The following is a 16,366-nucleotide window of genomic DNA, read 5'->3' on the forward strand; positions in this document are numbered from 1 at the left end:
ATGTTTCTGTGAAACAACAATGACCTTTTTTTGCATTTTTATTTTATAGATAGATAGATATGTATACCATACCTTACATATACTGTATGTACATATACATATGCATCAACATTAACATTCTTGTCTAGTTATTGGATTTATGTAGCTACGGGCTTGTGGTTTATGTTAATTTGCAATAAATTAACACAAAAAGACCCACTGGTGTCATTCTGTGGAACTGACCTGCAGCTGGTGTTGTGATATTTGTGGTTGGAACTTCATGCTTATGTTTTATAAGCTGTGTGTGCACAGAGGCAACACAGCGATGGAAAAGAGGGGAGGGCTGATAAGAATGGAGAGCCAAGGGTGGAGGCAAACGTACAACATGGAAACATTACTCTGGGAAGGCATGACTTCAGCTGAACCCGAGGCTGTAGACAAATAAAACCCAGTGATATTTACACTGGGGCAAATGAGGCCAATGTACAAACAAAGAAACTGACGGCCTGTTGCATGCTGTAGCTGAATTCTCCGATATTATCGGTTTCATTTAATTTAATTTATGTAAACAAAGAGTGTTTCTCATGACACCTTCAGCGTGAACACTCGTGACACCATAGCTACAACCCCAATTCAAAAAAAAGAAGTTAAGACGCAACGTAGATAAAAACAGAACTCAATGGTTTGTAACTCTGACAAAGCCATATTTTGTTTCCACAGTATAACATAAAAATGATTTTAAATATTTAAACTGAGACATTGTATCATTTGATTTAAATTAATGGCTTGTTTTGATTCATGGGAGCAACAAAAGCCCAAAAAGGTAAACGATACTAAAAAGAAACAGTTAGAGGAAGACACAGTGACTGTTCTCTCTGTGTGTTGAACTCCCTGAGCGTGAACAGCCAGCCAAACTCAAGAGCCAGGAAGGTGAGCGTACTTGCTCCTTTAATGACTTCGAACATAGTGTTGAACTGACATCATTGGAGTGAAACTAGAAACACATAAAACTAAACTCTTAATGGATTGTTATATAATCAGCAGGTAAGTATATTTAGCCACTAACATAGGAGACTCCAAGATAAGCATCCTGTAGATATACAATCTGATGTTAGTGCAAAGAAAATAAGCAGGTAGTGGGCAAGTGTACACTTGTGTCATTAGCTCAGAAGCTACGACCGATAACTACTGCACTTCAAGGAAGGTACAAAATAATGTCTCAAACAGCCTGTTACTAATGGTCTAATATACAAAGAACTGACTGAACTGACTGAACTGACTTTTGCTTTCTGGAGGATTATTTTGGATTCAACTCAAAAGATTTCAAAGGTGTAGCCATGCTTTCCCCACTGTTCCTGTCTATGCACATGTCAAAATAAAGGCTTTCCTGTCTATTCGGATGTCAAAATAAAAGCTTCACAATTTTCTGATGTATAACAATAGAAATACAATTTCCTCGTATTTGTCTCATTAGCATGTGAACATATTCAAAACAGAACAGTGACTCGTCAGGTCAACTGACCACAGGTGGTGAAAAATAGATAAATAACCCTGCATCTACTGTTCAGATATTTCAGAATAATGTCCGTCAGTGTGAAACTGTGAAGACTGTGTCATCGTAAACTGTACGTAATAGCAAAGTATTCTGAGAATGTGGAGAAACCTCCGAGCACAACCATCGAACCTGGAACTGATGGATGTGTGTGCGTTAAGGACAGGCACGATGGTGTCGTTAAATCAGGGAGTGGGCTCAGAAACACCTCCAGTAGTGATGGTCTGTGAACACCAGGTACCACACAAGTGCAGCTTCTGTTGTTCTTCGAATGAAGGTGTGTGAGAAATGAAGGTGTGTTATTCATATCTGTGATACAAATATGTAACACACAGCAGCTGCTTATGACCAATGATCCGAGCAGGACAGAGCTGATCCACAGGAAACGACATGAGCAGAGGTTTTGAGATAAAACAGAGACGCTTCTTCTTCATACTGTCATAGTTAATATACACCAAGTTCCAAATTATTATGCAAATTGTGTTTAAGTGTTATAAAGATTAAATAAGTTGTTTTTCAGTTAAACTCATCGATGGGATTGTGTCTCAGGACTCTTTGTATCACTGAAATCCATCTCGGACACCTGTGATCATTTGTTTGCCAGCTGAGCCCAATTAAAGGAAAAACTACTAAAGGAGGATGTTCCACATTATTAAACAGGCGACCATTTTCAAGCAATATGGGAACGAAAAATGATCTCTGCTGAAAAGCGTGAAATAGTTGACCGCCTTGGACACGTAATGAAAACCTCAGATATTTCACGAAAATTTAAGTGTGATCACCATAATGTAAGAGATTTGTGGCTGAGTCAGAGCACACACGGGTTCGTGCAGATAAAGGCACAATGATGAAGGTTTCTGCCAGAGAGCAGCTGCTAAAAGGCCATTACAAAGCTGCAAACAGATATTTGAAGCTGCTGGTGCCTCTGGAGCCCTGCGAACGTCAAGCTGTAGGATCCTCCAGAGACTGGCAGCTGTGCATAAACCTTCTATTCGGCCACCCCTAACCAATGCTCACAAGCAGAAACAGCTGCATTGGGCCCAGAACCACATGAAGACTTTCAAATAGTCTTGGTCTTGGTGCAGCGCCACCCTGGATGGTCCAGATGGATGCAGAGGTGGATGGTTGGCTGCGTCGTCAGCAGTGAGGTGGTGGAGTTGTTTTTGAGCTGGAATCACGGGGAGAGAGCTGGACGGCCCTTTTAGGATCCCTAAAGGAGTTTCTGACTGACCACTTTCTTCCTGGTACAAAAAGAAGAACTGTGCTTTCTGCAACACAACCATCTTCATGCAAGACAATGCACCATCTCATGCTACGAGGAACACCTCTGCATCTTTGGCTGCTATCGGCATAAAAGGAGAGGAACCCATTCTTCCCTGACCTCAATCCTACTGAGAACCTTTGGAGCATCCTCGAGTAAAAGAATATGAGGGTGGGGGGCCGTTCACATCCAAACAGCAGCTCTGAGAGGCTATTCTGACATCCTGCAGAGACATTCAAGCAGAAACTTTCCAGAAACAAGTTCCATGGATGCAAGAATTGTAAAACTGCTATCAAATAAGGGGTCCTGTGTTAATGTGTAACTCGACCTGTTAGGATGTTTTTGATTGAAATAACTTTTGATGTCAGTGAAACTGATCCACTAATGCTGCAAATTCAACAAATGACCATTTTCACTTCTCTACAACCTATAAAACCTTTGAAACTCTGTGTGCGTAATAATTTGGAACAAAGCATTTTAAGTTTTTTTATTTTTGAAAAACACTGTTTTCATTGGGAGTTTTGTTCAGTAACATTTGAATTATACTCTAATGGTTGATGACTCGAATGACCGACTGTCATTTGAATCGACTGCTTAGGAAAAACAGAGGAAAATATCATTTGCATAATAATTTGGAAGGCGCTGTAGTAACTTGACACAGGACGTGTTGATTAATGGCATATTCAAAGTCTCTCCTGACATGCACTGTGCAGTTTGTTAAAATAAGATGATGTTAGTCAGTAGAAAAGCAAAAGGATGAGCCTCAGAGTTATAGATAGAGTGAACTCTGAGCAAATGCAGTCATGACTAAAATTATGAACTGCTGTGTGGATTTGACACCAGCTTTCCAATGCTTCAAAACAACAACTGAAACCATATTACAGTCCAGTCCACGCTGTCACAGTGTCTTATAGAGCTGCACAGTTTACACCCAAACCACCAACTGAAGATCTTCATGTAGAGAAACAATATTTTCACATTTACATTTCATGTATCCCTCCACTCTCTGACTCTTACACTAATTTGTTGTTTAGGCAACACTTAATGAATGAATTTAACTATAGAGTTACAGTGTAGCCGCTTGGCTACATAAGTAATGTTTGAATAAATTAAGACAAATTATGTATTAAATCCAATTATGTAATCCTCCAAATATATGAAGCTGATGCAAGTTTCAACTGAGTATTACAGCCTGTAGTGTAACTGAGCCACATTCATGAGGCGGCACTGTTCCACGTGTGTCTATACTTAGAGTGAACGCCTGACGCACACGTGCACACACACACACACACACACACACACACACACACACACACACTCGCGCACACACTTGTGTGGGGACCTGGATTTTGGTCCCCACCAGTATAGTAAGAACCCATAGACACACACACATACACACACGACTTTTTCCCCAGTGTTTGTACAAAGCTTTTAAGAGCGCCACCTGCTGGTTACTTATTAAAATGTACAACTGTAGAGAAAATGTTGAAAGCTGAAGCTTTTGTCCTTGGACAGAAACTGTGACAGAACGATCGTTTCTCTCTCTCATCTAGCTGCCCAACATGTTTGGGAACATTCGATCAACCGTCCTCTCCCTGATGATTGGCTCCTATGCTTCTTCAGCTGTCACCTTCCCCGGTGTCAAGGTACAGACGCACACACTCACACACCTCGTTGAAAGGTGGAAAATCTTTCTTGGCTGAAAGCTACAAGATGTTGCTTGTTAAACTGTAGTAGAGGGTTGTAAACTGTAGGGAACATGAAAGAAAGCAAAGAGGGCAGAAGGACCAAAAAGCTGATGACAGAGAGGACAGTGGACAGGAAACAGGAAGAAGAATAAACAAGAGAAAAATAAAAGGGAGGATACTGCCGTGAGATTTCACGTTAACAGTAACTAAAGGTCACGTTAGCAGCATCATGCACACGTTTCCTTTATTCACCTCAACCCTTAAATCTCTTCCCTCATGCTTCTCTGCCCTACTCTCTCCAGGTGATTTATGACCTTGGCGTCTCTTTCCGGGTCATCATGTGGGTCTGGAGTGGAATGGCCTGCACTGTGATCCTAAACTGCTTCCTGAACTGGCCCACTGAATCTTTCCCTGCACCCGAAGACATCAGATACACGTCAGTTTTAACAGAATAGACGAATTAACACTGGAAACTGTGTCAGACGTTTAAAAGTAGAACAAAAGTCTAATGATGAGACAGTTGTGATCAGTATGATCGCAGAGGTACCAGTTTGGGGTGATTCCATTCTCCCTGAGAGATTTCTCCAGGGAAGACGCAAAAAGCTGACTGCAGGATGCAGAACAGAGAGCGCTGAGAGTCGACTAAAGCTCACAATGGAAAGAGACATGAACAAAACACAGAGAACAGAAGAGGGACAACAACACCCAGGACAGCTGTGCACAGATGCTCAGAGTCATTGCAGTCGGTTAGGCTTCCTATCTGCTCCAATGCTAGAGAGGAGGCTATAAATCACTGCCTTCAGACTAATATAGATATTGATGAGGGAATTGCTCCTCGTGTTGCGACTTCATGTTACCCACTCAGCTGTCACGAGGCTTCATGATGAACCTTTCCCATGTGATTCAGTAAAGTGAGCTGTGATTTCGGGCACTTTTTATGAGCATTTCCAAAAGTCTTCAACTTAAAACATCTTTGAAATAGTGGGAATTGCACATTATGACTCTTCCCATTACATTCTGTGTTTTTTTCCTCTTAACAGTAAAAGGGTGAAGATAAGTGGGGTCGTGACAGAGGACAGCCTGACCGGGGACAGGAACATCACCCACATGACTGCAATGGAAGACACAATGGGATCCAGACAGACAGTACCTGAGCACACAGACCCCCACAGCACAGCCCAAGGTATTTGTTTTGTTTTTTGGCTTTAGTTTAAGTTGAGCTTGCTGCCGACACTCTCAGTGATTTTATTCTCAAAAATCAAGCTCCCATCTTCCGAGCGGTCATCAATGGCTCCCTTACCTTTGATGACGGTTAAGTGTTGCCCCGAGTCCAGAAAAACACCATCAGGGTCTCGTTCACAAGGGGAGAGTCGACCAGTGGTTGACAGACCAATGGTCCACCACCCCAAAGCACTTTACACTACATTCAGACACTGGTGATGGCAAGCCACACTGCAGCCACACCTGCCAAACACTAGCGCCACCGGGCCCTCTGACCACCACCAGCAGGCAAATATGGGGTTAGTATTTGGCATGCAACCAGGAGGCAGCCTGGGATCGAACCACCGACCTTCTGATTAGTGGCTGACCTGCTCTGCCACCTGAGCTACAGGTTTTCTAGGTTTTCTAGTCTTTAAAGACTTTTGTGCACCGTAAACTACCATGAACAGCAAAATGAACTGTGCGAGAATCTGCTGAACTCTCAGTGAACTGAAAGAGTTTTGGTAAACTTTGGCTGGAACCTGCACGGCTCTCAGGTCTGTATCTGCTGAACCAAATGTACATTCATTTTCTCTCTTTGTCTCCTTCTTCAGCTTCTGTGCCGCTCTGTAATTCTGTGTGTTCTCCCATATTCCTGTGGAGTCTTATCACCATGGCGATGACACAGCTGAGGCTCATCTTCTTCATGGGCGCTATGAATAAGATGATAGAGTTCCTAGTCACCCATGGCGACCCCAACCGTAAGAATAATGGTCCATTTTCTATTGTTTAAATCTAAATGCTGCATGGTTTATTTCATTAGCCCTGCGACAGACTGGCGCCCTGTCCAGGGTGGACCCCGCCTCTCGCCCCATGACAGCTGGGATAGGCTCCAGCGCCCCCCGCGACCCGCGGAAGCAAATGGATGTTTCTAAACACAAGCAGCCAGAACAGTTTTGGTATTCCTCATGTGGTTAAAAAAAACTCTATATCAAGTGTTTAGTGTTGTGCTGGGTGAAAGTTAAGGTTATGGCACAGAATTCACATCATTTTTAATCTCATCAAACCATTTAGTAAACCTCTCACCACATGAATGCAGACTACTTTACCATAGTTTCACCGTAGGATAAAGGCAATCACTCAGATCTGCATGAGCTTCCTTGTAAGGTGCACATTGGAGCCAAATCATCAAATCAAGGGGAACATGGTTTCAGCGTTTTTTCTTGTATTTGTCACTTGTTTATAGGGCCAAAGTGAGTGTGCTGCTAATGAGAATTATTGTTAACCCATCTCTGGTAATCCCTGACCTGCTGCTGTCTCTTTCAGCCTCTGAGGAGCTACAGCAGGAGGTGGAACAACAAGGTACAAACCAAAACACTCAGTCCTAATGGTGCACACACACGACTGCTGTCCACTGAGACTCGACCCAGGACCAAGACCTGTTTGGGTCCTGACTTAAGATTCAGATTGTTTTTGCTCTGTGGAAGGAACATGTTAGACTTACAATTTCAAACGACTTCAAGAAAGCACCTTGAACAGTTACTCAGATTTTATGGGAACTTTCGTGATTCATTTTCTAGAGATCAACCAAATGCAACTGTTTTGTAAAAGGCTAATACCTGCTTTGATCGGCACTGAGCTCTTGTTCTTGTGCTATGACTAGATGCAAGAGTAGGGATGGGTATCGTTTAGGTTTTATCCAATACCGGTGCCAAACCGGTACTTTTGAAACGGTGCCGGTGCTTAAACGGTGCTCAAACCGGTGCTTAAAGAATGGAGAACACGAACTTGTCCAAAAACCTCTCATGTTCAGCTGTTTTTTTGTAAAAAGATAACAATGTTAGCCTTTTCTGCAGCTATGGGGCATATATGGCATCACTCTTGGCTGGAAGCAGCTTAAACAATGGAAAAAACACAAACTTTGTCCAAAAACCTCTCATGTTTAACTGTTTTCCACTTTTTCTTTGGTCATTTTAGCCTTTTTGTCCAGGGTGAAGGGAGTATCTGCCATCATACAAGAAGACAGCCGCATGTAGCTATGATGATGTTTGCTAGTTCACCTTACATGCATTAATGTAATAACGTGGTTAGCCTACTCAACGTAAATTACACACGAACAACATGAAGCTACTCACGCAGAGAAGAACGGCTGCTGCTGCATCATCATCCTCATCATTTCTGCTACACTGGCAGGGCTAGGGGCCAGGACTCTCCTCTTCGGGTTTTTGGGGGATGTTGCTAACTCCGGGTCCGATAACAGGCACCACACCCGCAGTAGATGTGCTCGGTGTGAGGTCTCGCAGCAAGCTATCAAATACGGCGCATTTCTCGGCTTTTAAAAAAACACTATGCGTCGCCAGGTGTTTCATCAGATTTGAGGTGTTACCTCCTTTGACAGTATCACAGTATCAGCTTAAAGCACTTGTTGCAGCTGCTGAGTTTGCATCTTTTGCTGTGAAGTACAGCCAGACTTTGACCGCTTCGCCTTGACCCGCCTACTATCCTCGGAATCGTAAAATGATTGGCTAGAATCTAAAGTGTATCACAGCTCAGGAAAAAAAAGCACCGAAATAAAGCACTGAAATGTGCGCTGCTTTTCGGTCTGGTTACTACCGTTTATGACAGAACCGGTGCCATCATGGCACCGGATACCGGTACTCATCCCTGTGCAAGAGTTTAAGTACGGGGAAAAGGGGCAGCGGCCTGGGTGGAGGTACACTGAGTCACTATAATGAGAAGAGACAGGCAGTCAGTGGCAGTCTAGTGAATCACAGCCGGTGATTAAACTATGATGGTTATGGTTTACGTGTTGCAGGGGCAGGCGTCAGGCAAGGAGGGGGTCTAGGGGGTCTGGGTGAGGAGTGGTCAAGAGAGAGTCTAGAATAGGGGGGCAGGTAGGTGAAAGGCCACGATGAAGGGAGTGCAACCTGATAGCAGAAAACCAGCATCCAGACAGAGATGCGTATTTTTCCTGCTTGTGAAGTGTGACGGCCCGGTGGGTACTATGAAGAGAGAAAACACTGTGAGTAGAAATGCAAAAGATAAGGAATCTCACACGAGCTTGGCGGCCACGACTAACGCGAGTTAGCTGAAGATCTGGCAACGGTCTGTTGTGAGTGCTGGTCTTAAATGCTGGTGACTTGATTGCATTGAGCTGTGAAGGCTGATTGGAGTCTCCGCCTGAAGGTGGAGCCCAGCAGAAAAACCCCGCACTCACCTGGACCATGACAGTTGGTTTTAGCCAGTTTGTCTTTCTTAGCTTCTTTAAAATGGCCATGTTCAAACTTTTTGTGGTCGTCCACCTGCAGTTTACTTTGGTGAGTTGTGTCTTCCCTCCCAGTGTTAGCATGTGGCATTACTGCATGTCCACGTTGTAACTACGTCTGATGTTTCCTCCACATTTCACCTTCACTAGTTACTTTGCCTTGTTTGGTGTCATTCTTTTCAGCACAACCTCACGTGTCTGAATTTACATTTATGTTTTCATTTTGACAAACTGTGTTAACACAATTGATCTAAAATCAGGCAAAAAACAAAGACATGAGTAGAAAAAGTTATATTTGTTACTGTAACAACCACAAACATGTTTTTCATAACTTTAAATGCAAATATAAATTGTCAGTTTTAAAATCATATGCACAAGTTTTGCAAACAACAAAGTGATTTGCAGCCATTTACCTTTTGGTTACCTTTTTTAACCATGTCAAACTATTTACAAAAACAATCAGCTGTTCTGCATTAAATAAGACGCCACACAAATTATTTGTGCCAAATATTTCTGTCCACTATAAAGGAAACATCACAGCCTGATACCTGCAGGTCTGACAGCAGCAGGTGTGTCACTGCTGTTTCTACCTGGAGACAGCAGTCGCCTCATTGTTCTGACACACAACACAAAACTATCCACAACACTACACACTAACTACACAAGACAACACACTAACTACACACTAACTACACAAGACAACACATTAACAACACACTAACTACACAAGACAACACACTAACTACACACTAACTACACAAGACAACACATTAACAACACACTAACTACACAAGACAACACATGAACTACACAAGACAACACATGAACTACACAAGACAACACATGAACTACACAAGACAACACACTAACTACACAAGACAACACACTAACTACACACTAACTACACAAGACAACACATTAACAACACACTAACTACACAAGACAACACATGAACTACACAAGACAACACACTAACTACACAAGACAACACATTAACAACACACTAACTACACAAGACAACACATGAACTACACAAGACAACACACTAACTACACAAGACAACACATTAACAACACACTAACTACACAAGACAACACATGAACTACACAAGACAACACATGAACTACACAAGACAACACATGAACTACACAAGACAACACATGAACTACACACTCCAAACACGCTAAACGTCACAAATCTCTCACATCTCAAAACTGTCTCTCACTCTCTCGCCGTCACTCCTAAATCTTCCCCCTCTTCCAAACCAACCAGATGTCATGTTGCCATATCATTGTTCTGATTGGTCGACATGGTGCATTTTCCCACCAACATGAACGGGCTGATTTTGGTTTGATTTTTATTGTTTGCTCATGAGCAGAGAGGTGTCGCTGCGCTGTCCTCAGACAGTAAACATGAAACTATTGAGGAACAAACACACGTAGATTTTGTTTATCATGACTCTGGTTTTACTGGCCTATCAGCACAATTTATAAACTGCCACCTTGTTGCTTTGTCATCTTGAAGTGGTCATGTGATTGTCTTACCACGAGTACTTTATTCTTCCTCAGTCAAACAGCAGCACTCATGCCATTGTTTTGTCCCCTGAACTCCAGGTGTTGTGCCAGAAAGTGATCGTCAGGCAGAAAGTGATCGTCAGGCAGAAAGTGATCGCCGCCCGCAGGAGTGCGCAGCTGCTTAAAGCTGCAGCGTCCAGATTACTTACAGCTACTTCTGTGCAGCTGATATAAGATGCCGTAAACTACAGACAGCATCAACCGTCTGTTTGTTGAAAAATAGTAACGCGACCGCAGTTTCCTGTTAGTAACGGTAACGGCGTTGTAACGATAGGAATAGTAATTAGATTACTCGTTACTGAAAAAAGTAACGCCGTTATTCCCATCACTGGTAATCGGACATGTGGGAAGCTGACATGCCGGTTACCTGTCTATGTCGAGAGCACCTGTCCAGCCAATGAAAAAGTCTGCAACATTTCAAGATATTACAGGATGACTTCCTATTGGCCCACAACGTTTGTTAGACTGCAATAAAAGCTGTAGTACTAGTGGTAAAGAAAAGTAACACAGCTCAGAGATATGGCTTGTGCCAAAGATTTAATGTTACCGTATTGTTGATGGATTTTATTGTATAGGTTCAAGTTGTGTCTAGCCATGGGGCAAATGATATTACCCACGTAAATCACTTTTTATTGACTCTCTATAAATGTCCTCTCCAGTTGGATTCTACTCATCGATCTTCGGTACGATGCAGCTGCTGTGTCTGCTGACCAGTCCGTTGATTGGCTACATCATGGACTGGAGGATGAAGGACTGTGAAGATGAAAGTCCAAACACACAAACAGACAATTGGTATGAAAAGTGTTCAGGATAAGATACTAGAGACAGACCCAAAGGCTGGTGTTTAGTACATAGGATGGGTTTAATGTTAACTCTAATTTGAACTGCGATATAAAAGAGAAGCCTGGTGGTGTCACTAACATCACAGTGTACCTCTGCATCTTGATTTCACCACATTCAAACTTTTTGTGTAGCCATGAGCCTCTGTTGACACTTGAACTTTGTCCTTCTCAGCCAACTGAATACCTCAAAGAGAAACAGGAAGATCCAGAAAATCACTAATGCCTTGAGAGCTTACATCTTCACCAACCTCCTGTTGGTCACCTTTGGCATCACGTCCCTGATAGACAACTTGCCCTTACAGGTTAGCAAAATGCTGAGCGTCAGAAGTCCTCACTGACACATCCGAGCATCACTTTTAACATCTGACTTTGCTTCTCTGATAGATGGTGTCGTTCATTCTGCATACCGTAGTGAGAGGATTTGTTCACTCCTGCTGTGGAGGTCTCTATGCTGCTGTGTGGGTAACAACAGGGCTTTTACAAAGCTACAGTATTTATATATTAACATGTGTAATGTGAGAGATTTTGCTTACAGTTAGAAACCCTGTGAGGAAGGCATGGGCAAGGAAATCAGAGTTTTCGATTTGAAATATAAAAATATTGATTTTCAGCCCTAACATGGGGCCCTGTGCCCTCGTATAGACGGTACAACTGTACGTGGAAAATGACCACACAGGCAGCTGAACTTTGTTTTATATTGTTAAACTGCATCACCGAGTGCTGTGACAAGTATTTGGATTCTTTACTTAAGTAAAAGACAAATGTTTTTCCATCAAAGAATACTTAAAATGCCAAAACCTTCCTGGGTTTATGGCTGAGATAGGCTGTAGCCATCCCCCAACCCTGAAACTCAAAAGCAGTTTTTTCAACAGAACTTCTCATGTTGGAAAATTATTTTCCTCTCTTATTATTAACCAAACAAGAGAGGAAAAAAACCAAATAACAAAAGCCACAACCCGGGAGGATTGTGATATTAACTAACCCTTTCCATAAGAAGCACACAGAAGTTAGCTACAATATCACTGAGCTTCACGTTCCCGTTAACACAGACAGACATCAGACCACTATGGAGTCAGCTGGAACATCCTTACGTTCAAGTTTAGAGAAGAAAGAGACCCCAAATTTTAAAAGCAGTTTAACCTCTTAAGCCCCAACGCCCCCTGATACGGGGGCAAAAAGCAGGAGATCAGGTAGGCTTGGGGCTTAAGAGGTTAAAAAAATGGATAAATACACGACTGTATGATTGTGAAAAGGGCCAGAGTCAGCCAGAGTTCACGAGCTCTGAGCTCTGTCTGTAATACATTAACCCTTTAAGACCTACCATAGAACCAAGTCTGCCAGAGCTTATATTATATTTTTACATGCTGTGGAGCCATTTTTGGGAGCATTTCAAGTTGATATACATCAATACAACCATTACAGCCCAAATTGTAATAATATGTCTGCATTAAGTGCATAGTAATTACATAAATTGCAAAAAAGTGCAATAAACTACAAAAAAATTGAAAATCGTTTTTGTTTTTTTAACATATATTTCTAGTTAGAGAAATTTAAAGTACACCGAACCCAACCCAAGGGACTCTCATGTATTAACAGTAATTTAAGAATGAATTACTGTTCATTTGTAATTACAAATGAACGAGAACAAATGTCTACTCTCTTTCTAGATATCCAGCCAACCACTTCGGGACACTGACAGGCATGCAGTCAATGATCAGTGCTGCGTTTGCCCTGCTTCAGCAACCACTGTTCATATTGATGGTGGGACCCCTCAGTGGAGATCCTTACTGGGTAGGACACGTGCACACCAACACGGTTTTAGAAGAGCTTTGGTTTGAAACATGTACCGACACTGTCTCCTTACCACAGATCAATCTGGGCCTTCTCATCTTCTCCCTTGCTGGCTTCCTGTTGCCAGGCTACCTGTTCTATCACCGGAGAAACCTGATGAGGGCAACGGCAGAACACGATAGCACAGCTGCCGGCCAATCGAGGACTGAAAATGTTGCTCTAACCCAGTCATCTGGTGGAACTGCTAAGACCCCAGAACTCCATGAACTCATGCCAAATGGTGTTTAAGATGAAATGAATAACTTAGTAAATAGTTTGCTCATTTTTGAGGATATAAATCAAACTTGATTATGAAAAGGACAACACACACAAACCAAAGAAAACATATATTTTAAAAAATAACATCCTGCATTGCTCCGTGAGTGAGAATAAGAGTCGGCTGTGACGAACGGCTTGTTCAGAAGAGCTTCAATCCCCATATGACTCTGGAAATATGTGGGAAACATCCTGTATCCTCTCATCCTGTTCACCACATGCAGCAGTTTGATGAGAACATTTCCAGCTGTAGTTTAAACTGTGACAGTGGTCTGTGGGCTCGTGCTTACAAAGCAATGCAAGTGTAGAAATTCAAGCAAGCGTGCAGATATGATATGCTTATTACACGCTTATTACATGCTTATTACACAAGTTATGAGCTTGTTTGGTTTGTTTAAATATTCTAGTTATTTAAAGTCACTTATTTCCCGGTAACTGAGGACAATTATGGACAATATTGTTACGATCTTGAGAAAATAATTTATGTTAATGGTAATATGGAAAAAGAACTGTTGATAGTTCACAAACGTTATTCTCAGAATTATAAACATCTGCTCCTACCACTGTGTGACGTGGTTTGACACAGTAAACTGTTACAGAGCTCTTGACCAATCACATTAGGTTCCTCTGAGGTCCCGCCCTCCAAACTTTTAGTCGGGTTGATTTGAGTGAGCATGCATGATGGCGTCTTTGTGTGTGTGGCTGCTGACTCTCTGCACGCACACTGCTGAACTTACGCACAAGAAATGTCATTGCATCATTGCAGTGAGTACCTGTGCCCATGAAATATAACCTTGTAAACACAGGTGGGTGGAGCTTTCATGCTCACAGCCAAACGTGTGTGCTTGTGATGACCATATTAGGGACCTGCCCTCTCTGTGACATCATACAGGTTTGACAGTAGAAAAAACTGTAGAGGAAAAGTGTTTAGAGCATCCTGCAGTCGAAGCTTTTGGCTTACAGAGACTACTTGTGCATTTGCTGAGCTCATTATTTGAAACATTAGCCAGGTTTAGCAAGAGCATGCACATTTCATTGTCCCCTAAGGCTCGGAGGTTTGGAGGAAGTCAGTACCACTGCAAAGAACAGGGTCTAATTAAATTTGAAGACATAAATGTCTGCGCTCTGGGCTTTAGTTATATTTAAAATACAGACATTTGAGGTTATGGCTTGAAGCACTGAAGGTTAGTCATGGCCAAAGTACTTCTGTGCTAACATTACATGCTGGAAACAATTATGACATTTTGATGACTAATCTGTTGAATCTTTGTGATTGTTTGACTGTAACATCTGAGTGGAAACGCTCTTCACACAAAGCCAACCTCAGGGACTCGGCAGTTCCTTTGTTCCATCAGCTCGGAGAACTTCCTTCAGTTCTTCTGTGGATTTGTTAGAGTCTTATTTTTATGAAGAGAGAGATTAACAGAATTCATGAAAATAACTTTCACGCTGTTAGAAGATCATCTTCAGCATAATTAAGTCATTTTTTATAGACAAGCTTTTGCTTGAAGTGGAGAAATAGTTCTCTTAGCTGATGTTTCCTAAATGAATCGAGGATTGGCCAGTCGGCACTTCCTTATGTTGAAGTAGCTACTGCTGGCGCTAACATGAAAGCAGCAGGATTAAATAATGTGTATGAATCACTGACAATCATCCCACACTGGGTATAAAAGCAATAGCTTGTCACTGACTGCCAGATGGCAGCTTGTAACTGGGATGGCTTCCTCTTACCTTTTAAACGTGAGTGAAGTTTATGTTCTTTACTTTGAGCACACACAGGTTTGGACACGTGTGAAACATGAATATTTTATTTCAGTATGGTCACTTCATCAAATCCTAGGACCAAGGACCAAGTGTAACTGTAGTGTCCGTTTGGTTAGCTGATGCAGGTACGGGGATTTGCTTTCCCCTTGTTTCCTCATCGTTAGTCATATTTCCTAATCCTTAAACGCGGACAGGTTGCGAACACGTTGCCATTAGTGAATGAGTCTTTGTCAATGAGCACAACTCAAAGCACGCGACTGGCTGCCAGTTTGTTGTGTATTTCTGTAGAACATGAAGGCTGTTGAGTGCAAATGTAACAACTGAATGTGAACTTCTATCCATGTAAACAGCTGCAGATGTGTGATCTTCAACTATTTACCACAGTTAACTCTTCTATCATCAGAAACTGTTGCTGTAATACTCAGCATGTCACAAAAACTTATCCTAATCATATCCTGAGAATAATCTTCAACCCAGTTGGTGTTATGATTTCCTGCTGCAAAGATAAAGGTTGTGGGGAGAAATAAACTGTAAACTGTTGTACCTTGTTACATTGTATACATGTGATTTATTGCTGACATTTTAAAACACGCTAGTATTTAAAACCTTGGGAATTAGGACTGTACTGTGCTTTTCCGGTCAGACTGGCTTTCTCATTGGTGGTGGTTTGTTTTTGCTGTACTTTATCCCAGTTTGAGGATATTTGTAACAGATTACTCTGTTCAGGCCAGTGTTTCTTAGGAGAAAAATCCCCACTACCAGCAGAACACCCAGCCAGTTGTAGAGCAGGTTCGATCCTTGGCTTCCCCAGTCTGCATGCCCAAGAACTAACCCCAAGATGCTCTCTGATGCGTCCATCGCAGTGTGTATGAATGTTGGTTAGATTGCACTCATGTATAGAAGGAAGTGCTTGTATGAGTGGGTGTGAATCGGGAATGAGGCATGTTGTATAGAGCGCTTTGAGTACTCCGGGAGAGTAGAAAAGCACTATATAATGATCAGTCCATTTACCATTACCAAATAAACAGGAATCAAAAGAAACAATACTCAACATGTGCATCTGTCATAACTGTGCAGGACTAAAGATGTGGACTCAAGAGGTTAGGTTCAGTGCATTTATTTACAGTGAACGTTA

The 16,366-nt window shown here is 42.1% G+C and overlaps 1 protein-coding gene across 2 annotated transcripts in view; it reads left to right on the forward strand.

Moving 5' to 3' along the window:
• Positions 1-15,782, forward strand: part of slc43a1b (solute carrier family 43 member 1b) — a 22,473-nt gene extending 6,691 nt beyond the window's left edge. The window contains exons 6-15 of one of the 2 annotated variants that reach the window (XM_085163873.1): positions 4,346-4,438; positions 4,783-4,916; positions 5,521-5,663; positions 6,295-6,441; positions 7,007-7,042; positions 11,179-11,311; positions 11,534-11,663; positions 11,746-11,823; positions 13,029-13,152; positions 13,231-15,782. In XM_085163873.1, the coding sequence (XP_085019999.1) occupies positions 4,346-4,438; positions 4,783-4,916; positions 5,521-5,663; positions 6,295-6,441; positions 7,007-7,042; positions 11,179-11,311; positions 11,534-11,663; positions 11,746-11,823; positions 13,029-13,152; positions 13,231-13,334 (1,122 nt within the window). In that variant the 3' untranslated portion in view covers positions 13,335-15,782. The remainder of the gene's footprint in view (positions 1-4,345; positions 4,439-4,782; positions 4,917-5,520; positions 5,664-6,294; positions 6,442-7,006; positions 7,043-11,178; positions 11,312-11,533; positions 11,664-11,745; positions 11,824-13,028; positions 13,153-13,230) is intronic. The other variant, XM_085163872.1, reaches the window with a different exon arrangement.
• The last annotated feature ends 584 nt before the right edge of the window (positions 15,783-16,366 follow it).

This window comes from Neolamprologus multifasciatus, chromosome 6 (genome assembly GCF_963576455.1).
Source record: "Neolamprologus multifasciatus chromosome 6, fNeoMul1.2, whole genome shotgun sequence".
Classification (NCBI taxonomy): domain Eukaryota; kingdom Metazoa; phylum Chordata; class Actinopteri; order Cichliformes; family Cichlidae; genus Neolamprologus; species Neolamprologus multifasciatus.